At 47.8% G+C, this 27,277-nt stretch overlaps 1 protein-coding gene across 1 annotated transcript in view; it reads right to left on the minus strand.

Moving 5' to 3' along the window:
- Positions 1-27,277, minus strand: part of LOC121572331 (3-hydroxybutyrate dehydrogenase type 2) — a 64,227-nt gene that overhangs the window by 11,867 nt on the left and 25,083 nt on the right. The window contains exon 3 of the mRNA XM_041884397.2: positions 16,316-16,394. Within this exon, the coding sequence (XP_041740331.2) occupies positions 16,316-16,394 (79 nt within the window). The remainder of the gene's footprint in view (positions 1-16,315; positions 16,395-27,277) is intronic.

Genomic DNA, 27,277 nt, shown 5'->3' on the forward strand with positions numbered 1-27,277 from the left:
ATAGAATTGTGATGAGGAATATATCTGGGGAAGGGTATAAAACAATTGAAAGTGTTGAAAGTTTCCAAGAGCTCAGTGGTCTCCATCATTGGTAAATTGAAAAATCTGGAACTACGCAAACTCTGCGTAGAGCTGGTCATCCGACCAAACTGCGCAACAAGGCAAGAATGACCTTGGTCAGGGAGGTGACAAAGAACCCAATGACCACTCGGACAGAATTACAGAGTTCCTTGGCGGAGATGGGAGAACCTGCCAGAAGGACAACAGTCTCTACAGCACTTTATGGTAGAGTGGCCAGACGGAAGCCACTCTTGAGAAAAAGGCACATGATGGGCCGCCTGGAGTTTTTAAAAAGGCACGTGAAAGACAGAGATCATAATGCAACAGATGCTGTGGTCTGATGAGACAAAAATGTAACTCTTTGGCTTGAATGAAAAGTGCCATGTCTGGAGAAAACAAGGCACAGCTCATCACCCGTCTAAAACCATCCCTACCGTGAAGCATGGTGGTGGGCAGCATCATGCTATGGGGATGCTTTTCAGCATCAGGGACTGGGAGACTGGTAAGGATAGAGGGAACAATGAATGGAACCTAATACAGGCTAATCCTTGATGAGAACCTGCTTCAGAGTGCAAACGACCTTGGACTGGTGCAAAGATTTACGTTCCAACAGGATAATGAACCCAAGCATACAGCCAAAGCAATGCTGGAATGGCTTCAGAATAAGAACTTGAAAGTCCTTGAATGGCCCAGCCAAAGCTCAGACTTGAATCCTATTGAAAATCTGTGGAAAGACTTGAAGATTGCTGTTGACCGCCACTCCCCCTCTAATTTAACAGAGCTTGAGAAAATCTGCAAGGAAGAATGGGAGAAAATCCCCAAATCCAGATGTGCAAAGCTGATGCAGACATACCCAAGACGACGACAAATAAAAAAAATACATTTTGAATTCAGGCTGTCACAACAAAATGTGGAATAAGTCAAATGGTATTAATACTTTCTGAAGGCATTGTATATGCCATAGTTATAAAAGGCAATATCTGCTCTGCTCCGTTCAGAATCACTAGAAGCAGCAGACATGGCAATCCAATTTTAATATCCATGGAACCCCTGGACCAGGCAATTCGTCAATCAAAGGAAATAACACCAATTTCCCTAAAATCTACTGATCACTTCATCTCATTATACTCAGACGATATTTTACTATATGTAGATCATGTATCTCAATCACTACCAAACACAGTTATAAAATGAATCTAACCAAATCAACCCTCCTGCCTCTCAAGACCCCGATGGAGGACTCGATCTCTCCTTATGGAATCGCAATGGTTTCCCATTTTAAATATTTGGGAGTAGATCTGAGTCCTTCTATACACTAGGGTACCAGTTAGGATTTCCTACACTGGACAACTTGTTAAAGCTGTTGATAAGTCATAGATAATAATCAGCTAATTGTTTTCCATGTCAATACATTAAGATACAAGGGGATCATAGCCATATTAATATTCACGAGTTGATTTAAAACCTGTTTAACCCTTTATCATTGTTGGTGTCTTGACGGATTTGTCCAAAATCGTGCGACATTAAACATTACTTTTGTGTCCTTGTATTTATGGCAGTGTAAGTTATATCGTTATATCATATATTAAGCATTAATCAGTTAAATTAGACATTGAACTTGAACCATGTATGAATCCTGGATCTAGCTGTCGGACAGTTTTTTGTATAGAGATCTCAGAAATGCAGTGTAACATAACATTTCGTGTGTCCTTATGTTACGGGTTGAAAACAGTTTTCATGTGCACACAAATCCAAAATAATGTATGCAATTGCAAAATCGAATGCTTCTAACTGAAAGAGTCACCTTACCTCGATACTTAAAACCTAAATCGATACAGTCATTAACGTGGTTCTTCAATAATGATGCATAATACTTGGATGCCCATTTGGTGTCCAGCTGATTAGTTAAGATGCAATACTTTCACACATCATCTGATCCAGGAAGGAATTTTACGAACGACAGTCAAGTGACTGTTGTGATAGTGCATGCGATGCAACAGCCCAAGTGCTGGAGAAAAAGGTGTTTGCAAGGAATGTCCAGAATATTTTGATGTCTCATTTGTTACGACGGTGAAGACAGTTGTGCCTGGAACCAAGCTGGATCTAATATCACTAGTGAATTGATGTTGATCATATGTTGTCTGCTTGATTTACAGCAGGAGTACTCAATCAATTTTCAATCAATTTTATTTTATATAGCCCTTCTTACATCAGCTAATATCTCGAAGTGCTGTACAGAAACCCAGCCTAAAACCCCAAACAGCTAGTAATGCAGGTGTAGAAGCACGGTGGCTAGGAAAAACTCCCTAGAAAGGCGAAAGCCTAGGAAGAAACCTAGAGAGGAACCAGGCTATGAGGGGTGGCCAGTCCTCTTCTGGCTGTGCCGGGTGGAGATTATAACAGAACCATGCCAAGATGTTCAAAAATGTTCATAAGTGACAAGCATGGTCAAATAATAATCAGGAATAAATCTCAGTTGGCTTTTCATAGCCGATCATTAAGAGTTGAAAACAGCAGGTCTGGGACAGGTAGGGGTTCCATAACCGCAGGCAGAACAGTTGAAACTGGAATAGCAGCAAGGCCAGGCGGACTGGGGACAGCAAGGAGTCACCACGGCCGGTAGTCCCGACGTATGGTCCTAGGGCTCAGGTCTCTCAGTTGGCTTTTCATAGCCGATCATTAAAGAGTTGAAAACAGCAGGTCTGGGACAGGTAGGGGTTTCGTAGCCGCAGGCAGAACAGTTGAAACTGGAATAGCAGCAAGGCCAGGCGGACTGGGGACAGCAAGGTGTCATCATGCCCGGTAGTCCTGACGTATGGTCCTAGGGCTCAGGTTCTCAGAGAGAAAGAGAGAACGAGAGAATTAGAGAGAGCATACTTAAATTCACACAGGACACTGGATAAGACAGGAGAAGTACTCCAGGTATAACCAACTAACCCCAGCCCCCCGACACATAAACTACTGCAGCATAAATACTGGAGGCTGAGACAGGAGCGGTCCGGAGACACTGTGGCCCCATCCGAAGAAACCCCGGACAGGGCCAAACAGGAAGGATATAACCCCACCCACTCCGCCAAAGCACAGCCCCCGCACCACTAGAGGGATATCCCCAACCACCAACTTACAATCCTGAGACAAGGCCGAGTATAGCCCACAGAGGTCTCCACCACAGCACAAACCAAGGGGGGGGCGCCAACCCAGACAGGAAGATCACGTCAGTAACTCAACCCACTCAAGTGACGCACCCCTCCCAGGGACGGCATGAAAGAGCACCAGCAAGCCAGTGACTCAGCCCCTGCAACAGGGTTAGAGGCAGAGAACCCCAGTGGAGAGGGGAACCGGCCCGGCAGAGACAGCAAGGGCTGTTCGTTGCTCCAGCCTTTCCGTTCACCTTCACACTCCTGGGCCAGACTACACTCAATCATATGACCTACTGAAGAGATAAGTCTTCAGTAAAGACTTAAAGGTTGAGACCGAGTCTGCGTCTCTCACATGGGTAGGCAGACTGTTCCATAAAAATGGAGATCTATAGGAGAAAGCCCTGCCTCCCGCTGTTTGCTTAGAAATTCTAGGGACAATTAGGAGGCCTGCGTCTTGTGACCGTAGCGTACGTATTGGTATGTACGGCAGGACCAACTCGGAAAGATAGGTAGGAGCAAGCCCATGTAACGCTTTATAGGTTAACAGTAAAACCTTGAAATCAGCCCTTGCCTTAACAGGAAGCCAGTGTAGGGAAGCTAGCACTGGAGTAATATGATCAAATTTCTTGGTTCTAGTCAGGATTCTAGCAGCCGTATTTAGCACTAACTGAAGTTTATTTAGTGCTTTATCCGGGTAGCCGGAAAATAGAGCATTGCAGTAGTCTAACCTAGAAGTAACAAATGCATGGATTAATTTTTCTGCATCATTTTTGGACAGAAAATTTCTGATTTACTGAGTTCATGCTCTCATGTTTTCGTGCCTCGGATTGGACAGTCTACTGTGCGCAGTTGTGTAGGATAGATTGTGCAATACCCAATTCTATTCCTATTAGTTATTCAGGATATAATGACAAATTACATAGCCTAGTGGGCTTATTCACAATATGATCTGGTAATGAAATTACATGACAAATGTTACACCTGGAAAATCAGACATTTCCTCAATTTGGTGCTTGAAAAGTCCTTGTAATTATTGTAGCCAATTTCTAAGTCCTCCTGGTCCTCTGTAATTATCTGTGATTTCATTTTTTATCCGTTTCTGTGAGATATGTGGACACTTTAGTTTGTTTTTACAATTGACGGGTGTTGCGCTACTCTGTTGCGTTAAAACCACAAGCGGTTATTATGAGGACGACAACATCTAATGTTGGCTTCAACTTGGCTTTCCATAAAAATCATTCCATTAAAAAAGGAACCTGGTTTTTGGTCACTTTCTCATAAAAACAGTTATGGTGAGATTAATGCTACCGCTATTCATGGCTTTATTATGTGTACCTGCGTCGGCTACAGAAAAATCGGCATGCATTCATCCAATCTATTTAGTCAGGCCCACATTATTCTCACATATTTTAGAATGTAATCATTTGACTACAGTGGAGGCTCCTCAGAGGAGGAAGGGGAGGACCATCCTCCTCAGTGAATTTCATACAAATAAAAAGTGTGAAACAAAATAAGTATCCTTTTTAGATAAAACATTTACATTTTAGTCATTTAGCAGATGCTCTTATCCAGAGCGACTTAGTTAGTGAGTGCATACATTTTCATACTGGCCCCCCGTGGAAAACGAACCCACAACCCTGGCGTTGCAAGCGCCATGCTCTACCAACTGAGCTACAGGGTACAAAAACTATACTAAAATATATTAATGTCACCTAATAATTGACTAAAACACAATGTTTTGCAATGAAGGTTTACAGTAGCCTCAGCAGCACTCTGTAGAGTAGTACCATGACAGATAGCTTCTGTTCTCCTCTGGGTACATTGACTTCAACACAACCTAGGAGGCTCATGGTTCTCACCCCCTTCCATAGACTTACACAGTAATTATGACAACTTCCGGAGGACATCCTCCAACCTATCAGAGCTCTTGCAGCATGAACTGACATGTTGTCCACCCAATCAAAGGATCAGAGAATAAATCTAGTACCGAAAGCATAAGCTACAGCTAGCTAGCATTGCAGTGCATAAAACATGGTGAGTAGTTGACTCAAAGAGAGAGACAATATTTTAACAGTTTTTAACAAATGAATGTCTTCCAAAATTAATGAGAAGCACGAGAGAGCTATATTTTTATATATATATATATATAATATATATATATTAATATTTTTTTACTTTCACTTTGCTAGCTAATGCAGCTAGCTAGTTTGGTTTACTCAAACAGAGAGGGATGCCATGTTAGCTAGCTGGCTATGGCTATCCAACACTGTATGCCAAGGTAAGCTTTTGGTTTTATTAATTTATTGTCACTGGGACCCGCCGGTGTAACTGCTAAACTGCTTTCTGACTGTACTGCATGATTGTGGCAGGTTTACTAACGCGTTAGTTTTAAGTAGCTATGTTGACTATGACATGACAATGATGTAGGCTGTGTGTAGCAGTTAGCGGTCATGATACACTACATTACCAAAAGTATGTGGACACCTGCTCGTCGAACATCTCATTCCAAAAGCATGGGCATTTATATGGTGTTGGTCCCCCCCTTTGCTGCTATAACAGCAACCACTCTTCCGGGAAGGCTTTCCACTAGATGTTGGAACATTGCTGTAGGGACTTGCTTCCATTCAGCAACAAGAGCATTAGTAGGGATGGGCATTGATGTTGGGCGACTAGGCCTGGCTCGCAGTCGGCGTTCCAATTCATACCAAAGGTGTTCGATGGGGTTGAGGTCAGGGCTCTGTGCAGGCCATTCAAGTTGTTCCACACCGATCTTGACAAACCATTTCTGTATGGACCTCGCGTTGTGCACGGGGGCATTGTGATGCTGAAACAGGAAAGGGCCTTCCCCAAACTGTTGCCACAAAGTTGGAAGCACAGAATCGTCTAGAATGTCATTGTATGCTGTAGCATTAAGATTTCCCTTCACTGGAACTAAGGGGCCTAGCCCAAACTATGAAAAACAGTCCCAGACCATTATTCCTCCTCCACCTAACTTTACAGTTGGCACAATGCATTCGGGCAGGTATCGTTCTCCTGGCATCCGCCAAACCCAGTCTGTCGGACTGCCAGATGGTGAATTGTGATTCATCACTCCACAGAACGCGTTTCCACTGCTCCAGAGTCCAATGGCGGCAAGCTTTACACCACTCCAGCGCATTGTGATTTTAGGCGTGTGTGGGGCTGCTCGGCCTTGGAAACCCATTTCATGATGCTCCCGACGAACAGTTCTTGTGCTGACGTTGCTTCCAGAGGCAGTTTGGAACTTGGTGGTAAGTGTTGCAACCGGTGCCAGACAATTTTTACGCGCTACGCGCTTCAGCAGTCCTGTTCTGTTAGCTTGTGTGGCCTACCACGTTGCGGCTGAGCTGTTGTTGATCCTATATGTTTCCACTTCACAATAACAGCACTTGTAGTTAACTGGGGCAACTCTAGCAGTGCAGAAATTTGACAAACTGACTTGTTGGAAAGGTGCCACGTTGAATGTCACTGAGCTCTTCCGTAAGGCCATACTACTGCCAATGTTTGTCTATGGAGATTGCATGGCTGTGTGCTCGATTTTATACACTTTTCAGCAACGGGTGTGGCTGTATTAGGCCCTATATGTACAATTATATAAATTATACAAATGTATAACAGACGCGAACTGGCTAAATCGATTCAGTAGCTAGCTTTACACGTAACTAGCTAACAGTAGCTACTAAGGGTAAGTTATAACCTACATTTATTTTAATTTTATTTTTACATACTGGTAACCAGAGTCGTTCAAAAGGAATTCAAGACATGGGTGACTATTTAACGTTAGCTTGGCTCTCTCTGTGTGTTTCATACCGTGGGAGGAGGGGTTGGTTCGTTGACAGAGAGCAATGGCTAGCTAATATGCTAACTATTCTAGCTAGCTAACTAACTGGCTGAATAAGTTGACGACGTACTCTCTCAAACTGTCAAAACTAACCCCAAAACTTTACACAATGTTAGACACGGACACGAATGATCTGTTTAGCGTGTTAACACACTATTGGTAGTTTGTTGTAACCGAGTATTGGTGCTAAACCGTGTTATTGGAAGCTAGCATGATAGTTAGCTATGGCGTCATATGATACGGTGCCCTGGGCGGTTTTCACGAAAGAATACTGTACCAATTAGCTAGCTGAATAAACTACGTTAGAGCCTATTCCTAGAAAACATTGAATCGCTGTAGTTTACAACAATTATAATTTCTAAAGTGGAAGTTGGGAGAGTTATATTTGAGTGTTTCAGTGAAACGTAAGTGAGGGAGGCCCCGCTCTCTCGCTTTCCCAGATGTTTAGTTAATTTCATTCTGATCTCCTTTGCATTATTGTAGCCTTTTCTGTAGCCTGTCAACTATGTGTCTGTCTATCCCTGTTCTCTCCTCTCTGCACAGGCCATACAAACGCTTCACACTGCGTGGCTGCTGCCACTCTAATCTGGTGGTCCCTGCGCGCACGACCCACGTGGAGTTCCAGGTCTCCGGCAGCCTCTGGAACTGCCGTTCTGCGGCCAACGTGGCAGAGTTCATCCCTCCAGTCCCTCGACTTCTTGGCGCTGACGGAAACATGGATTACCACAGAAAACACTGCTACTCCTACTGCTCTTTCCTCGTCTGATCATGTGTTCTCGCATACCCTGAGGGCATCTGGTCAGCGTGGCGGTGGCACAGGAATCCTCATCTCTCCCAAGTGGACATTCTCTCTTTTTCCCCTGACCCGTCTGTCTTTCTCCTCATTTGAATTCCATGCTGTCACAGTCACTAGCCCATTCAAGCTTAAAATCCTTTTCATTTATCGCCCTCCAGGTTCCCTTGGAGAGTTCATCAATGAGCTTGACGCCTTGATAAGTTCCTTTCCTGAGGATGGCTCACCACTCACAGTTCTGGGTGACTTTAACCTCCCTACGTCTGCCTTTGACTCATTTCTCTCTGCCTCCTTCTTTCCACTCCTTTCCTCTTTTGACCTCACCCTCTCACCGTCCCCCCCTACTCACAAGGCAGGCAATACGCTTGACCTCATCTTTACTAAATGCTGTTCTTCTACTAATCTCACTGCAACTCCCCTCCAAGTCTCCGACCACTACTTTGTATCCTTTTCTCTCTCGCTCTCCTCCAACACTACTCACTCTGCCCCTACTCAGATGGTAATGTGCTGTCGCAACCTTCGCTCTCTCTCCCGCTACTCTCCTCTTCCATCCTATCATGTCTTCCCTCTGCTAAATCCTTCTCCCTCCGATCTCCTGATTCTGCCTCCTCAACCCTCCTCTCCTCCCTTTCTGCATCTTTTGACTCTCTATGTCCCCTATACTCCCCGCAGGCTCGGTCCTCCCCTCCTGCTCCGTGGCTTGACGACTCATTGCGAGCTCACAGAAGAGGGCTCCGGGCAGCCAAGCGGAAATGGAGGAAAACTAGACTCCAAGCGGACCTGTCATCTTTTCACTCCCTCCTCTCTACATTCTCTTCCTCTGTTTCCGCTGCTAAAGCCACTTTCTACCACTCTAAATTTCAAGCCTCTGCCTCTAACCCTAGGAATCTCTTTGCCACCTTCTCCTCCCTGCTGAATCCTCCTCCTCCCTCTCTGTGGATGACTTTGTCAACCATTTTGAAAAGAAGGTTGATGACATCCGATCCTCATTTATTAAGTCAAATGACACCGCTGGTCCTGCTCACACTGCCCTACACTAGGCTTTGACTTCTTTCTCCCCTCTCTCTCCAGATGAAATCTTGCGACTTGTGACGGCCGGCCGCCCAACAACCTGCCCGCTTGACCCTATCCCCTCTTTTCTCCAGACTATTTTCGGATACCTTCTCCCTTACCTCACCCTTCAAGAGAGCGAGAGTTGCACCCCTCCTCAAAAAACCTACACTCGATCCCTCCGATGTCAACAACTACAGACCAGTATCCCTTCTTTCTTTTCTCTCCAAAACTCTTGAGTGTGCTGTCTCTAGCCAACTCTCCTGCTATCTCTCTCAAAATGACCTTCTTGATCCAAACCAGTCAGGTTTCAAGACTGGTCATTCAACTGAGACTGCTCTTCTCTGTGTCACGGAGGCTCTCCGTACTGCTAAAGCTAACTCTCTCTCCTCTGCTCTTATCCTTCTAGACCTACAGTGGGGAGAACAAGTATTTGATACACTGCCGATTTTGCAGGTTTTCCTACTTACAAAGCATGTAGAGGTCTGTAATTGTTATCATAGGTACACTTCAACTGTGAGAGACGGAATCTAAAACAAAAATCCAGAAAATCACATTGTATGATATTTAAGTAATAATTTGCATTTTATTGCATGACATAAGTATTTAATCCCCTACCAACCAGTAAGAATTCCGGCTCTCACAGACCTGTTAGTTTTTCTTTAAGAAGCCCTCCTGTTCTCCACTCATTACCTGTATTAACTGCACCTGTTTGAACTCGTTACCTGTATAAAAGACACCTGTCCACACACTCAATCAATCAAACAGACTCCAACCTCTCCACAATGGCCAAGACCAGAGAGCTGTGTAAGGACATCAGGGATAAAATTGTAGACCTGCACAAGGCTGGGATGGGCTACATGACAATAGGCAACCAGCTTGGTGAGAAGGCAACAACTGTTGGCGCAATTATTAGAAAATGGAAGAAGTTCAAGATGACGGTCAATCACCCTCTGTCTGGGGCTCCATGCAAGATCTCACCTCGTGGGGCATCAATGATCATGAGGAAGGTGAGGGATCAGCCCAGAACTACACGGCAGGACCTGGTCAATGACCTGAAGAGAGCTGGGACCACAGTCTCAAAGAAAACCATTAGTAACACACTACGCTGTCATGGATTAAAATCCTGCAGCGCACGCAAGGTCCCCCTGCTCAAGCAATCGCATGTCCAGGCCCATCTGAAGTTTGCCAATGACCATCTGGATGATCCAGAGGAGGAATGGGAGAAGGTAATGTGGTCTGATGAGACAAAAATAGAGCTTTTTGGTCTAAACTCCACTCGCCGTGTTTGGAGGAAGAAGAAGGATGAGTGCAACCCCAAGAACACCATCCCAACCATGAAGCATGGAGGTGGAAACATCATTCTTTGGGGATGCTTTTCTGCAAAGGGAACAGGACGACTGCACCGTATTGAGGGGAGGATGGATGGGGCCATTTATCGCGAGATCTTGGCCAACAACCTCCTTCCCTCAGTAAGAGCATTGAAGATGGGTCGTGTCTGGGTCTTCCAGCATGATAACGACCCGAAACACACAGCCAGGGCAACTAAGGAGTGGCTCCGTAAGAAGCATCTCAAGGTCCTGGAGTGGCCTAGCCAGTCTCCAGACCTGAACCCAATAGAACATCTTTGGAGGGAGCTGAAAGTCCGTATTGCCCAGCGACAGCCCCGAAACCTGAAGGATCTGGAGAAGGTCTCTATGGAGGAGTGGGCCAAAATCCCTGCTGCAGTGTGTGCAAACCTGGTCAAGACCTACAGGAAACATATGATCTCTGTAATTGCAAACAAAGGTTTCTGTACCAAATATAAATAAGTTATGCTTTTCTGATGTATCAAATACTTATGTCATACAATAAAATGCAAATTAATTACTTAAAAATCATACAATGTGATTTTCTGGATTTTTGTTTTAGATTCCGTCTCTCACAGTTGAAGTGTACCTATGAAAAAAATGACAGACCTCTACATACTTTGTAAGTAGGAAAACCTGCAAAATTGGCAGTGTATCAAATACTTGTTCTCCCCACTGTATCTGCTGCCTTTGATACTGTGAACCATCAGATCCTCCTCTCCACCCTCTCCGAGTTGGGCATCTCCGGTGCTGCTCACTCTTGGATTGTGTCCTACCTGACAGGTCGCTCTTACCAGGTGGCGTGGCGAGAATCTGTTTCCGCACCACGTGCTCTCACCACTGGTGTCCGCCAGGGTTCAGTCTAGGCCCTCTCCTATTCTCCCTTTACACCAAGTCACTTGGCTCTGTCATTTCCTCACATGGTCTCTCCTATCATTGCTACGCAGACGACACACAATTAATTTTCTCCTTTCCCCCTTCTGATAACCAGGTGGCGAATCGCATCTCTGCATGTCTGGCAGACTTATCAGTGTGGATGTCGGATCACCACCTCAAGCTGAACCTCGGCAAGACAGAGCTGCTCTTCCTCCCGGGGAAGGACTGCCCGCTCCATGATCTCGCCATCTCGGTTGACAACTCCATTGTGTCCTCCTCCCAGAGTGCAAAGAACCTTGGCGTGACCCTGGACAACACCCTGTCTTTCTCCGCTAACATCAAAGCGGTGACCTGATCCTGCAGGTTCATGCTCTACAACATTCGCAGAGTACGACCCTACCTCACACAGAAAGCGGCACAGGTCCTAATCCAGGCACTTGTCATCTCCCGTCTGGATTACTGCAACTCGCTGTTGGCTGGGTTCCCTGCCTGTGCCATTAAACCCCTACAAATTATCCAGAACGCTGCAGCCCGCCTGTTGTTCAACCTTCCCAAGTTCTCTCATGTCACCCCGCTCCTCCGCACACTCCACTGTTTTCCAGTTGAGGCTCGCATCTACTACAAGACCATGGTGCTTGCCTACGGAGCTGTGAAGGGAACGGCACCTCCTTACCTCCAGGCTCTGATCAGACCCTACACCCAAACAAGGGCACTACGTTCATCCACCTCTGGCCTGCTAGCCCCCCTACCTCTACGGAAGCACAGTTCCCGCTCAGCCCAGTCAAAGCTATTCGCTGCTCTGGCACCCCAATGGTGGAACAAGCTCCCCCACGACGCCAGGACAGCGGAGTCACTGACCACCTTCCGGAGACACTTGAAACCCTACCTCTTTAAGGAATACCTGGAATAGTATAAAAGTAATCCTTCTACCCCCCCATAAAAATAAATAAATAAAATAAATGTGGTTGTCCCACTGGCTATCATAAGTTGAATGCACCAATTTGTAAGTCGCTCTGGATAAGAGCGTCTGCTAAATGATGTAAATGTAAATGTCTACATTGAGGTCCTTGAATTACAATTAAGTGCTTGAAAAGGTATTTGAAAGTCCTTGAATTTGACTTGTCAATGTCTGTATGAACCCTGCTTAAAGGATGTATAGTTCTAGGCTGTATAGGTGGAGTTATGGGCCAATTTGCATGTACACACGTGGAACTGCTTGAAAATAATTTTTATTTTAGTTTCAAACCATTTAGAAATGTTGATCCCAATGTCACACATCGACCCCATTATTTATAGAAAGACCCATATATTCCCTTCCTTCGATAAAACCATTGCCAGAAACTTTAACAGAATATTCAAAATCAACCTCAGTAGATGGAATAATATCCCAGTTGCTTTAACCAGCATATTATCTATTGTCAAATGAATATATTGCCACAGCACACAGCCAAGACAACGCAGGAGTGGCTTCGGGACAAGTCTCTGAATGTCCTTGAGTGGCCAGCCAGAACCCGGACTTGAACCTGATCGAACATCTCTAGAGAGACCTGAAAATAGCTGTGCAGCGACGCTCCCCATCCAACCTGACAGAGCTTGAGAGGATCTGTAGAGAAGAATGGAAGAAACTCCCCAAATACAGGTGTGCCAAGCTTGTAGCATCATACCCAAGACTCAAGGCTGTAATCGCTGCCAAAGGTGCTTCAACACTGAGTAAATGGACTGAATACTTATGTAAATGTGTTATTTCCGGGGTTTTTATTTGTATACATTTGCAAAAATTTCTAAAAACCTGTCATTGCTTTGTCATTATGGGGTATTGTCTGTAGATTGATGAGGGGAAAAAACGATTTAATCCATTTTAGATTAAGGCTGTAACGTAACAAAATGTGGAAAGAGTCAAGGCTTCTGAACACTTTCCGAATGCACTGTATATGGCAAGGTAAACGATCCCGAATAAAATTAACACATTTACAGAGGGAAAGACGTAGGAGGACTATCCGTACCAAACTTGAAATTGTATTTCCAGGCACTAGCATTTCGCCCTATCCTAAATTGGTTTAGACATGATTCTTCTGCCCCCTGGCTGAGTATAGAGAGAAATATGGTGTCTCCTATTGCCAAGGAAGAGGTGGTCTTCACTGATATTTCCCTTAAACAATGTAAACTACGCTTTGGTCCCATTATTGCTTACACAATTTCTAATTGGCACAAAATTGAAAAACAATGTAACTTGGAATCAAAACGGCATGCCCATATATACTCCCAATATTTCACAATAATGCCTTGCGATCTAGAGGGCGGCCTTTTGCATCCCCTCAATGGTCCAAATGTGGAATCTGTACACTTGCCGATATCATGGACAGCAATGGTTTGAGAACCTTCCAAGATTTGAAAGATACATACACATTACCAGGCAACTGCTTTTTTCTATATTTACAACTTAGGTCAGCTATGCTGGCCTATGGAGACCCTTGGGAAACCAAACTACCAAACCATCCAATTATGGGATTTATAAATTAACTCTAGGCTCCCAAAAGAACTGATCGCTATAATAGATAAACTTTTGGAAAGCTCATTATGAGCTAGCCATAAAAAAAGTATGTTCAACATACTGGGGCAGCAGGTAGCTTAGTGGTTAAGAGCGTTGTGCCAGTAACCGAAAGGTCGCTGGTTCTAATCCCCGAGCCGACTAGGTGAAAAATCTGTCAATGTGCCCTTGAGCAAGGCACTTAACCCTAATTGATCCTGTAAGTCACTCTGGATAAGAGCGTCTGCTAAATGACTAAAATGTAAATCTAATTGAATCGGAACAACCCTTTAACTGGAACAGAATATGGAAAAATATGACCTTGGCATCCCGTAATCCGAACCATTAATTTAAACTTTTACAATGAAATTGGCCCCAACTCCCAACTGTCCACTGTGTCCCCTAAATCAGGTAGGCACATTCCTTAATATGATGTGGGAGTGCCCTGCAGTTAAATCCTTCTGGGGCAAAGTTAAAATTCATTTAGAAGTGCATGAATTTAAATATTCAATGCTTTGCATATATTATGTTACTTAACGATGATAGCTCCTTAAATCTCTCAATCAAAGAAGATTACTGCTGGCAGGCAGCTGTGATGAAAAAATACATGTTGGGCTCTAAGATGTCAATCACCTCACCCTCTCCCATTTAAACCAGTGGATACAGTTACTATTAGAAGTTATAACAGAATTATCGACAGTGAGAATGAATGGTGCTAATCAAGGAACAATTGAGGCCTTGACATAATATACTTGGCTCTAAAGAACAATCTCAGCTAAAGCCCCACACATACAAACCAATTATATATTTATTTAGCCTTTTTTTACTTTCAGGCCCACGGGGTGGTATACTATAGATGTAACTTTAATATCTGATGCATTCTAACTTCTGTTGCATTCCTTTGATCCATTTATTCTCGCTGTTATCAAAAATATCTAAGCATGTGGGCAACCCAGTGTACCTTCAGAGCGCGGCCACAAAATGGAAGGAACGAACGTGTAGGGCACAGGCATGAAATGTTGAGATGTAAGTTTTGAATGTAAGGCTTGCGATGTAAGGATTGAGTAGCTTTATCCACTAGGACATGACTCCAGATGGTATATAATGCATCTGGAGTCCAAATTGTGAGGTTTGAAAAATACTGACGTCGTTTGGAGGATCCCGCTGCATCTCTTTAATAGATTAGTAGGTGTGGGAGGTTTAACATGCACGGAAGGAAGCGGTACACTGTCCCTTTTAAGTCACTCACTATGAGAGGAATATCTACCATAACCAAACAACCATGCCTCAACCATAGGCATGGTTGGGTATAAGGTACTGTGATCACTGCACATGTCATAGAAATGCATTTAAGCATTGGAATGTATTGTAATAAGAGCAGTTAGTAACCCCTGAAAATATACAACTACCCCTTACACTTAAAGAGCATGGTTTGAGATAAAACCATGAATATTGTTTTAATGCAGCCTTTGACAATACCAGTGTTCTGCTATCCTAAAAGGTAAGCGTTAATAACTTACAGGGGCAATCTGCAAATGGTACATCAATTTTGCACTTTTAAATTAATTTACATATCCTATCCATTGATTCTTTAAGAATATAACTTCGTGGCACCCTGCCCTACGGACGGTAAATCAATGGATCTGATTAATCTGATTCAATGCAATTTCATCTTTGTGGACTGGAACCATCACAGAACCGTTCACTCAATAGCCCCCACTCCAAAGCACACGTTCAGGCTGCTAATAAGCTATTTGCAACTTCTCGTTTATTTAAAACATTATGGTTATTTTGCTCACGCAAAATGTCACCCTATGTTTGCAATATTGAACAATTATTTGGTTAAAAATTTAGCTGGGTTTGCAGAGCTGTGGCTGAGTGGTAACTCTCCCTGTGCTCATCACATATGCAACCCGCCAGAGACCGGGGTTCAAGCCAGAGTCAACCCTTCCAGCTTTTACCCATCTTTACCCACTTTTAAATTTAAAATAAAAGTTAGAAAATGTGTGAGTGCAATTCAAATCCCAAAAAAGTGGCCAGTGGCATTTCCCCGGACAACATGCTTCTTTTGAGCCTAAAATGAAGCAAGTCAAAGCAAAATTGTAGGAGATCCCGCTGCAATTTTGTGGCTTTCGGTATAATATAGATACCCCATCAGAACCCAAAACATAAGCTTGTTTTACTATATTGTTTGTAAAGAATGTAATTGTAAACAAACATGGTTAAAACTTTAAAACTATACTTTTGATATCATGGATGGTCAGTCCTTACATAGCTCCTATGAATCTGAGAGTGGTTACATTTCTCCAGCCCCATCCCTCAGCAGTTTACCAAAACAGTGGCAGGGATCCTACTCTGTTATTGTATGAACACAGATTGCACCTTTAAACACCAGGAAAAATAGAAAAAGTGAGTAGCTGAGCAAATACTACACTAGCTCTAACACATTTAGGAAATATTCAAGCAACTTTTTATCAACTTAAGTAAAACATAAATGTTAAATCTACACCAACTAGAATAGAAACGTTCATTGGGGTGTACTAGGGGTATTGCATACAAATTGATGTCTTGATGTATTTTAAGATTTGAAATGAATGAAGGGCACTCCTTAATTCTCAGGATGCCCAGTAAATGATGGTAGTAAACACATATAAACTGTACCAGGGTGGCCATCCAGTTCCTTCAGCTTTTCTCCATTGATATCTGTTGCGGTGACTTGAGCTCCTTCTTTGGCAAAGGCCTACAGTTAAAATGACAGAATATTACTTTCATGGTTAATCACAGTTCACACAAAATATCAGTAAAATGTTCAAATGAATACTTTACATCATTATACAACTCTTAGAGCAGGAGTAGGCAACTAGGTTTAGCGGGCCAGAACATAATTATAATAATTTGTACACTGTAAATTGACTGCAAGTAAACCCAAATAGATACAAGAATGTCATACCTTGATTGAGACATGATCACATAGGTCTCTATTTGTGGGAATAGTTTGGAATGGATTTTTAAAATCCTGAATTCTTGGTTAGTCTTTGGGGGACCTAATAAAAACGGTCATAGGCCGAATTTGGCACGTGGGCTGCCTGTTGCCGACCCCCGTCATAGAGGGTGTTTCTGAGCGCCTTAACAATCAAATTCACCATATCTACACTGAGTATACAAAATATTAGAAACACCTACTCTTTCCATGACAGACTGACCAGATGAATCTAGGTGAAAGGTATGGTCCCTTATTGCTGTCACTTGTTACATCCACTTCAAATCAGTGTGTAGATGAAGGGGAGGAGACAAGTTAAAGAAGTAATTTTAAGCCTTGAGTCATGGATTGTGTATGTGTGCTATTCAGAGGGTGAATGGGTGTCACGGATTCTGCCGAGACTGCTCCTCCTCCTGGTTCGGGCAGGCTTCGGCGTTCGCCGTCCCCGGAGTACTAGCTGCCACCGCTCTATGTTTCGTAGTGTGATTGCTTTTGTCTGTCTTTTACACCTGTGTCCATTTGTGTGTTGATTACTTGTCTTATAAGTTCCTTGTTTTGCATTAGTCTGATTGTGTGTTGTTATTTTCTGCCTGTCGTGCAGAGCTGCGTGTCGGCACTCTGTCTATGTTTGGGATTATTGTTTACGCGTTGTGATGTCACGAGAGGCTGTGTCCTGGAGGGACGGTACATCCCCCTGAGGTGGCTGCAAACCCAGACAGCTATGGCTCCATCTGCTGGTATGGTCGGGAACTCCACCCCTCTATGGCCAATCTTCCCACGCAGCTGAAACAAATGAGGAGCTGATGAGCTGAAGGTTTGGGAAGGGAAGAGACACAGTCTCCAACCTGGGCTCTCTGGAGGACAAGAGTGCTGCACGTCCACTTCCATGAGGAATATAAGGATTTGGAGATACTTACCTTTGGGAAATACTCACCTTTGGATATATGCACCTGTGGAAATACGTGTGGGACATTTGGAAGGACGTTTTGCTGGGTTGGCCACTAGCTGCAACGTGGAATACAGTAAGACGGGGGAAAAGTTATTTGAGCGAGTGAGAGTTATGATTTTGGATGTGGAAGAGACATCCCTGAACTGTTAACCCTTAAAGAGCCACAAGAGAACAGAATTGTGTTATACTTTCGTTAGTTTCCCAAGACCTTTAATCAAATCCTTGTTTTGATTGAACCTTGTCTCCTTGCACTACTTGAGCAATCCCGCTGAAAGCTGTGTAGCCTCTCGTGACGTCACAGATGGTGGAGAATACGGGCACGCTCAAGCGTTAATAGTGCATGTCAGAGGAGGATACCGAAGGTTTGATCACCCAGTTTTCCAAGTTGGCCGTAGGCTCCCCGCCGACTGAAATGGAGGACATATTGAAAGCCCTTGTTGCTGGCCAGCAAGCCCAGATGCAAGCAAACGTGGCTCTCTTGGAGGAGCAAAAGAAAGCCAACCTTCTGAAGGCAGAGGAATTGCAGTTGCAGAGACAGAGGGTGGTCCAAAATACCCGCCCAATAAAGGCAAGTGACTTTATATCTAAGATGGGAGCTACCGATGACATTGAGGCATACCTGCATGCATTTGAGGCCACGGCCACTAGGGAAGCCTGGCCCAAGCAACAGTGGGTTGGTCTGTTAGCCCCCTTTCTAACCGGGGAATCACTGAATGCTGTCCGGGACCTGGGCCCTGACCAGGTTACTGACTATGATGCCCTGAAGTCTGAGATCCTCAGCAGATATGGACTCACAAAGTTTGGTATGGCCCAGCGCTTTCACAGCTGGACCTTCCAACCAGACCAACCTCCTCGGGCGCAGATGCATGAACTTGTCCGAATCGCAAGGAAATGGCTGGATCCGCAGAGGAATACAGCAGCGGCGGTGGTGGAGGCCGTTGTGGTGGATCGTTACCTACGCGCCCCTGCCTTATGAGGCAAAACGGTTCATCAGTCAACAGGCCTTGACCACGGCTGATCTGACCGTGGAAGCTGTGGAAAAGTACCAGGCCACAGCGGAGATGCTGAATGCTTCCCGAAAAGACCCCAGGAGGGCGGCCCCACCACAAATGGGAAGAACCCGTCCAAAGGACCCCAAGGTCTCGAACCCAGCCACGTCAGGACTTATCCCGGCTCCAGGGGGAGCCAGAAACCAGGCGGGTCCAAGAAGAGTACACCAGGAGGGGGGAAACTCGACAGTGTTACCGGTGTGGGGAGATGGGACATATCTCCTGGCAGTGTGGGAAACCAGCCGAGGAACCTATGCCCACTGCGGAGTCCTCCAGCTCAGCACCCACACACCGTTTGCCTCGCTCTTGGGAGTCGTAGATGGCGGCCCAGATCGACCCCCCCCACCTGCCCGGTAACTGTGAATCACCATGATGTGGAGGCCTTACTGGATTCTGGTAGCCGGGCCACCCTGGTACGTAAGGATTTGGTGGGCCCAACGTGTCTGACCCCGGGGAAGGTCCTCCCAGTTTCCTGTGTCCATGGGGACACCAGAGAATACCCCATTACTGAACTTACAATGACCAGCACACGGGGAACCATACACACGACGGCGGGGGTGGTTGATTCCCTCCCCGTCCCTGTCCTAATTGGGACGAGACTGCCCAGCCTTTTACCCACTCTGGAGAGAGTCTCAGGAGAGGATAACCCGAGTACCTCGGAAACGGAGAGGCAAGACTCATCCTGGGAAGGCTCCGGTGCAATCCTCCGAGTTACTCACTCCCGCCCGGGCTCTGATAGGGATGGCAGGTGCCCAGACCGACACCGAGACTGGTCCGGATACGGGAGAAGAGAACGCAGCCCAGGAAAGTGCTCCGTTCTCCAGTGAAGAAGACGTCCCAGGCACCCAAGAGCTTCCCCCTCTCACAGGCCAGTATGGTACGGCTCAATTACAAGATCCTACTCTTGCAAATGCCTTAAGAAATGTGCAGGTATTAGAAGGTGTAGTGTTAGGTGATAAGACAAACCCTACTTACCCCCATTTCGCAGTAAACCGGGGGTTAGTATATCAGATAGTCAAGAAAAATGATGAAGTGCATGAACAGCTCCTCGTGCCACAGCCCTATCGGGCCACAGTACTCAACCTAGCACACACACACCCGCTAGGGGCCCACTTGGGGGTAGAGAAGACTAAGGAAAGAATCATGCAACGTTTCTTTTGGCCAGGAGTACACAAAGAGATAGAGAACTACTGCCGTAGTTGCCCTGAGTGTCAGCAGGTTGCGCCAAAGCCCACATATAGAAACCCGCTCATTCCCTTGCCCATTATCGAAACTCCTTTTGAGAGGATTGGATTAGACATAGTCGGGCCCTTACCGAAAAGTTCCAGGGGACATCAATACATTCTGGTCATTCTGGACTATGCATCCCGGTACCCGGAGGCCATTCCGCTGAGGAAGGCTACATCCAGACAAATCGCCAAGGAGCTGTTCCGTCTCTCAACTAGTCTGGGAATCCCAAAAGAGATATTGACGGACCAAGGGACTCCATTCATGTCCAGGGTGATGAAAGAACTCTGTGCTTTACTGAAAATCAAACAGCTGAGAACCTCGGTCTACCACCCCCAGACAGATGGCCTAGTCGAACGTTTTAACAAAACACTAAAATCCATGCTGCGGAAAGCGGTAGGGGAAGATGGGCGCAACTGGGATCAGCTGTTACCCTACATATTATTTGCGGTGAGAGAGGTACCTCAGTCTTCTACTGGTTTTTCACCCTTTGAGCTCTTGCTTTCCTACAGACCCAGAGGACTGCTCGACATCGCCAAGGAGGCCTGGGAGGAGCAGCCATGCCAACAGCGGACACTGATCGACCATGTCGGGGCTATGAGGGAGAGAATGAAGGCCATCTATCCCATGATGCGGGAACACCTGGAGGCCAGTCAGCGGCAACAGCAAGCCTCCTACAACAGATCTGCTCAACCCAGGGAGTTTAAGCCGGGGGACAGAGTGCTGGTCCTGGTGCCAACCGTTGAGTGTAAATTCCTGGCAACCTGGCAAGGACCATATGAGGTCATTGAACGCATGGGAGAAGTAAACTACAAGGTGAGGCAACCAGATAAAAGAAAAACTGAGCAGATTTATCATGTTAACCTTTTAAAGAAGTGGCACGCCAGAGAGGCGCTGTTCAGCTGTCTACCCCCACAGAGACCAAGGAACCGGCGCGAGAAGAGGTTCAGCTGGGTCCAAATCTGTCCCCACATCAACGACAGATGGCCCTGGAACTCGTGGAGCAGAACCAGGATGTCTTCTCCTCCCTTCCCGGTCACACAGAGGTGGTCCAACATGAGATCCGCACCATGCCTGGCCGAACGGTAAACCAGCGCCCGTACCGCGTGCCAGAGGCTCGTAAAGTGGTTATACAGAAGGAGGTAAGGAAGATGCGGGAGTTGGGAGTAATCGAAGAGTCCCACAGTGCCTGGGCAAGTCCCATCGTACTAGTTCCCAAGCCAGACGGTTCAGTACGATTTTGTAATGACTATCGAAAGTTGAATGAAGTGTCTGAATTTGATGCATACCCAATGCCTCGTGTCGATGATTTAATAGACTCCTTGGGGCATGCTCGTTTCCTAACCACTCTTGATCTCACAAAAGGCTACTGGCAGGTGCCCCCTGACCCCGGCGTCTAAGGAGAAGACAGCCTTTGCCACCCCGGAAGGGGCTCTACCAGTATACCCGACTTCCGTTTGGTCTCCACGGGGCACCTGCCACGTTCCAACGCCTGATGGATCGAGTCCTTGCGCCCCCACAAGAGGTACGAGCGGCTTATTTGGATGATGTGGTTATACAAAGTCCGGATTGGGCCAGCCACATACCCCGGGTACAAGCGGTGCTGGATTCGCTCAGGGAAGCAGGGCTCACGGCAAACCCGAAGAAGTGCAAGCTGGCCTTCAGTGAGACAAACTACCTGGGGTACACCATTGGGCGGGGGTTGGTCAAACCACAGGAAGCCAAACTGCGGGCCATACAGGACTGGCCGCAGCCCATCACCAAGAAGCAAGTAAGGTCATTTTTGGGCCTCGCTGGCTACTATAGACGCTTTATTGCAGATTTTGCTACCATAGCTGCACCGTTGACGGAGCTGACGACCAAACGCCACTCACGAATGGTGAAGTGGAACCCCGCGGCGGAGGCGGCTTTCCTCAACCTGAAGCGAGCACTCTGCTCCAGTCCGATCCTGGTGGCACCAGACTTCAAGAAGGAATTCATTGTCCAAGCGGATGCTTCGGAGGTGGGTCTGGGTGCTGTCCTCACCCAGGCACATGACGGTGAAGAACATCCCATTCTCTACCTAAGCAGAAAGTTACTTCCAAGAGAGAAGAACTATTCAACGGTGGAGAAAGAATGTCTGGCTGTAGTCTGGGCCCTGGAGTCCCCTTCGGTTCTATCTCCTGGGCCGACGTTTCATGGTGGTATCTGATCACGCCCCTCTGCAGTGGATGGCCAAGAACAAGGAATCAAACAGTAGAGTAACCAGATGGTTTTTGAGCTTGCAACCGTTTAACTTTTCTGTTGTCCACAGGGCTGGCAAGCACCACGGCAATGCGGACGCCCTCTCCCGGCGTGATGCCTTCTTCGCTGCCTTTACCCCGACGAGGACGTCGGTCCCGAGGAGGGGGATGTGTGATGTCACGAGAGGCTGTGTCCTGGAGGGACGGTACATCCCCCTGAGGTGGCTGCAAACCCAGACAGCTATGGCTCCATCTGCTGGTATGGTCGGGAACTCCACCCCTCTATGGCCAATCTTCCCACGCAGCTGAAACAAATGAGGAGCTGATGAGCTGAAGGTTTGGGAAGGGAAGAGACACAGTCTCCAACCTGGGCTCTCTGGAGGACAAGAGTGCTGCACGTCCACTTCCATGAGGAATATAAGGATTTGGAGATACTTACCTTTGGGAAATACTCACCTTTGGATATATGCACCTGTGGAAATACGTGTGGGACATTTGGAAGGACGTTTTGCTGGGTTGGCCACTAGCTGCAACGTGGAATACAGTAAGACGGGGGAAAAGTTATTTGAGCGAGTGAGAGTTATGATTTTGGATGTGGAAGAGACATCCCTGAACTGTTAACCCTTAAAGAGCCACAAGAGAACAGAATTGTGTTATACTTTCGTTAGTTTCCCAAGACCTTTAATAAAATCCTTGTTTTGATTGAACCTTGTCTCCTTGCACTACTTGAGCAATCCCGCTGAAAGCTGTGTAGCCTCTCGTGACGTCACAGCGTGTTTGCGTAATTGCCTCGCCTCCGTCTGTTTTCGAGGTCGTGTTTTGTTTGTTGCTCTTTGGACTATTAAAGTATTTTGGACGTATCCTCTGTGTCCTGCGCCTGACTCCTCCACCACATCCACATCGGAACTACTGACAGAACAACACACCTAACTATGGAGTCAGCAGGAACAGCGGCGGCACCCGAATCCCTGGAAGACCGGATCAGCTACCAAGACACCATGATCCGGCAACTTGGGGCCGCCATGGACGAGGTGTCCAACACTCTGCGCCGGTTGGTGACTCGAGAGGTGCCCACGCACTCTTACACCATCCCATCACCAACGGCCAGTCCTCCTCTCTCAGCACCGGAACCCAGTGGCATTCGGCTCTCGCTCCCGAGGGCATATGACGGTTCTGCAGCCGGGTGTCAGCGATTCCTCCTGCAGGTGGAACTCTACCTGGCCACCATACACCCGGCGCCCTCGGGATACGAGAGCGTCTCCGCCCTCATCTCCTGTCTATCCGGCAAGGCGTTGGAGTGGGCCAACGCCGAATGGAGGGGAATAGACGCCGCTACCATCACCTACGCGGAGTTCTCCCGCCGCTTCAGGGCTGTCTTCGATCATCCACCTGAGGGGAAAGCGGCGGGAGAGCGTCTGTTCCACCTCCGACAGGGGAAGAGGAGCGCACAGGAGTTCGCACTGGAGTTCCGGACGCTAGCGGCGGATGCGGGGTGGAATGAGAGGGCCCTCATCGACCACTACCGGTGTAGCCTACGAGAGGACGTTCGTCGTGAGCTGGCCTGCAGGGACACCAACCTGTCGTTCGACCAGTTGGTGGACATTTCCATCCGTCTAGACACCCTGCTGGCCACCCGCGGGACGTCCCGAGTGGGGGGTCGTCCATTCCACCCCTCCAGCACCTCCGAGCCGATTCCCATGGAGCTCGGGGGTGCTGGCGCTAGAGAGAGGAGGAGAGAGAACCCGAGGGGGGGCCATCCCCTGCACCAACTGTGGTCGTGGAGGACACACCGCGGCCAGGTGCTGGGGAGGGTCTCCTGGGGAGAGGGGACAACAGGTCACGCACTGGGGAGTCATTTCCAGGTGAGTAGGCGCCCCACTTACCCAGAGCTTTCTGTTGGTCACATGAGTATTCCTGTGAGATTTCCACAGGTGGCACCTCATTCCCAGCATAAGGCGCTAGTAGATTCAGGCGCAGCTGGGAACTTTATTGATCGGGCATTTTGTTGTAGGTTAGGAATTCCCCTTCGGCCGGTAGAAGCTTCATTTCCTGTCCACGCCTTAGACAGCCGGCCGTTGGGGTCGGGCCTGATCAGGGAGGTCACAGCACCACTGACGATGACGACGCAGGGGGGTCATGAGGAGATCATTCAGTTTTATCTGATTGACTCTCCTGCGTACCCGTGGTGTTGGGGCTTCCCTGGTTAAGCACCCATGATCCTACCATTGCGTGGCAACAGAGGGCTCTTATGGAGTGGTCTGCCCAGTGTGTAGGGAGATGTCTAGGTGTTTCCGTAGGGGCGACCTCGGTAGAGAGTCCGAACCAAGTGCCCGCACTGCGCATTCCCCCTGAGTATGAGGACTTAGCACTTGTGTTCAGCAAATCGAGGGCAACACGGCTACCTCCTCATAGACAGGGGGACTGTGCGATAAATCTCCAAACAGGAGCGGCTCTTCCACGGAGTCGTGTGTATCCCCTGTCTCAAGAGGAGACAGCGGCTATGGAGACTTACATAGCCGAGTCCTTGGCACAGGGATACATACGGTCCTCCACTTCCCCGGTTTCCTCGAGTTTCTTCTTTGTGAAGAAGAAGGACGGGGGATTGCGCCCGTGTATTGATTACCGTAGTCTCAATCAGATCACAGTTAAGTACAGTTACCCACTTCCACTGATTGCGACTATGACAGAGTCGTTACACGGAGCGCAGTTCTTCACAAAGTTGGATCTCAGGAGCGCGTACAATCTGGTGCGCATTAGGGAGGGGGATGAATGGAAAACAGCATTTAGCACCACCTCGGGTCATTACGAGTATCTCGTCATGCCATACGGGTTAATGAATGCTCCTTCAGTCTTCCAATCCTTCGTTGACGAGATTTTCCGGGACATGCATGGGCAGGGTGTAGTAGTGTACATCGACGACATCCTAGTGTACTCTTCTACACGAGCCGAGCATGTAGCCCTGGTGCGCCGAGTGTTGAGAAGACTGTTGGAGCATGACTTGTATGTCAAGGCAGAGAAATGCCTGTTCTTCCAGGAGTCCGTCTCCTTTTTGGGTTATCGGTTGTCCGCGTCTGGTGTGGAGATAGAGGTAGACCGTAGATCGGCCGTGCGTAATTGGCAAACTCCAACCACTGTAAAAGAGGTGCAGCAGTTCTTGGGTTTTGCTAATTACTACCGGAGGTTTATTTGGGGTTTTGGACAAGTTGCAGCTCCCATTACGTCCCTGCTAAAGGGGGGTCCGGTTCGTTTGCAGTGGTAGGCTGAGGCGGACAGGGCATTTGTCAAACTGAAGAACCTGTTCACCTCGGCCCCGGTGCTGGCGCATCCGGATCCCTCTTTACCATTCCAAGTAGAGGTAGACGCGTCCGAGACCGGTATTGGGGCAGTCCTGTCACAACGGTCCGGCACGCCACCTAAACTCCGCCCCTGTGCGTTCTACTCCAAGAAGCTCAGCTCGGCGGAGCGCAACTATGACGTTGGGGACAGGGAGCTGTTAGCCGTAGTCCAGGCCCTAAAGGTGTGGAGGCATTGGCTTGAGGGGGCTCAACACCCTTTCCTCATTCTGACTGATCACCGTAACCTGGAGTACATCCGGGCAGCTAGGAGATTGAACCCTCGTCAGGCTAGGTGGAACATGTTCCTAACCCGGTTTGTTTTTAAGATCACATACATCCCAGGGTCCCAGAATGGTAAGGCAGACGCCCCTGTCCCGGCGGTATGACACAGAGGAGAGGTCCAACGAGCCTACTTCCATTCTGCCGGAGTCTTGTTTGGTGGCTCCGGTGGTATGGGAGGTCGATGCGGAAATCGAGCGGGCACTGCGTACCGACCCTACTCCCCCGGAGTGTCCTGTGGGGCGGACGTACGTTCCGCTCGAGGTTCGTGATCGTCTTATTTATTGGGCTCATACATCACCCTCCTCTGGACATCCAGGTATTGGCCGGACCGTGCACTGTCTTAGCATGAAATACTGGTGGCCAACGTTAGCTAAGGATGTGAGGGTTTATGTCTCCTCCTGCTCGGTGTGTGCCCAGTGTAAGGCGCCTAGACATTTGCCCAGGGGTAAGTTACATCCCCTGCCCGTTCCACAACGACCATGGTCCCACCTATCGGTGGATTTTGTAACCGACCTACCCCCCTCCCAGGGGAATACCACCATTTTGGTCGTTGTGGATCGGTTTTCCAAGGCCTGTCGTCTCCTTCCAATGCCGGGTCTCCCTACTGCCCTACAAACCGCTGAGGCCCTATTTACCCATGTGTTCCGGCACTATGGGGTCCCCGAGGATATTGTGTCTGACCGAGGTCCCCAGTTCACCTCCAGAGTTTGGGGGGCGTTCATGGAACGATTGGGGGTCTCGGTAAGCCTTACCTCGGGGTACCACCCAGAGAGCAATGGGCAGGTGGAACGTGTCAACCAGGATGTGGGTAGGTTTTTGAGGTCCTATTGCCGGGACCGGCCGGAGGAGTGGTCTAGGTTCATCCCCTGGGCAGAGATGGCCCAGAACTCTCTCCGCCACTCCTCCACCAATTTAACACCTTTCCAGTGTGTTTTAGGTTATCAGCTGGTCCTGGCACCATGGCACGAGAGCCAGATCGAGGCCCCTGCGGTGGACGAGTGGATTCGGCGCTCGGAGGAGACGTGGGACGCTGCCCATGTCCATCTGCAGCGTGCCATCCGTCAACAAAAGGCGAGCGCCGATCGCCACCGCAGTGAGGGACCGGTGTACGCACCGGGAGATCGAGTCTGGCTCTCGACTCGAAACCTGCCCCTCCGCCTGCCCTGCCGGAAGCTGGGTCGGCGGTTTGTGGGGCCCTTCAAAGTCCTGAGAAGATTGAACGAGGTGTGTTACAGGTTACAACTGCCTATAGAGTACAAAAATATTAACCCCTCGTTCCATGTGTCTCTTCTCAGGCCGGTGGTAGCTGGCCCACTCCAAGAAGATGAGATAGGAGAGACCCCTCCGCCCCCTTTGGACATCGAGGGGGCCCCGGCGTACAGGGTCCGGACCATCTTGGACTCGAGGCGCCGGATGAGTGGTCTCCAGTATCTCGTGGATTGGGAGGGGTACGGTCCGGAGGAACGGTGCTGGGTGCCCAGGAGGGACATCCTCGATCCATCCCTCCTGACTGAGTTCCACCGTGGGCATCCCACGCGCCCGGGTCCGCGTCCTCCTGGCCGTCCCCGAGGCCGGGGTC

The sequence above is a fragment of the Coregonus clupeaformis genome, chromosome 17, assembly GCF_020615455.1.
Source record: "Coregonus clupeaformis isolate EN_2021a chromosome 17, ASM2061545v1, whole genome shotgun sequence".
Lineage (NCBI taxonomy): Eukaryota > Metazoa > Chordata > Actinopteri > Salmoniformes > Salmonidae > Coregonus > Coregonus clupeaformis.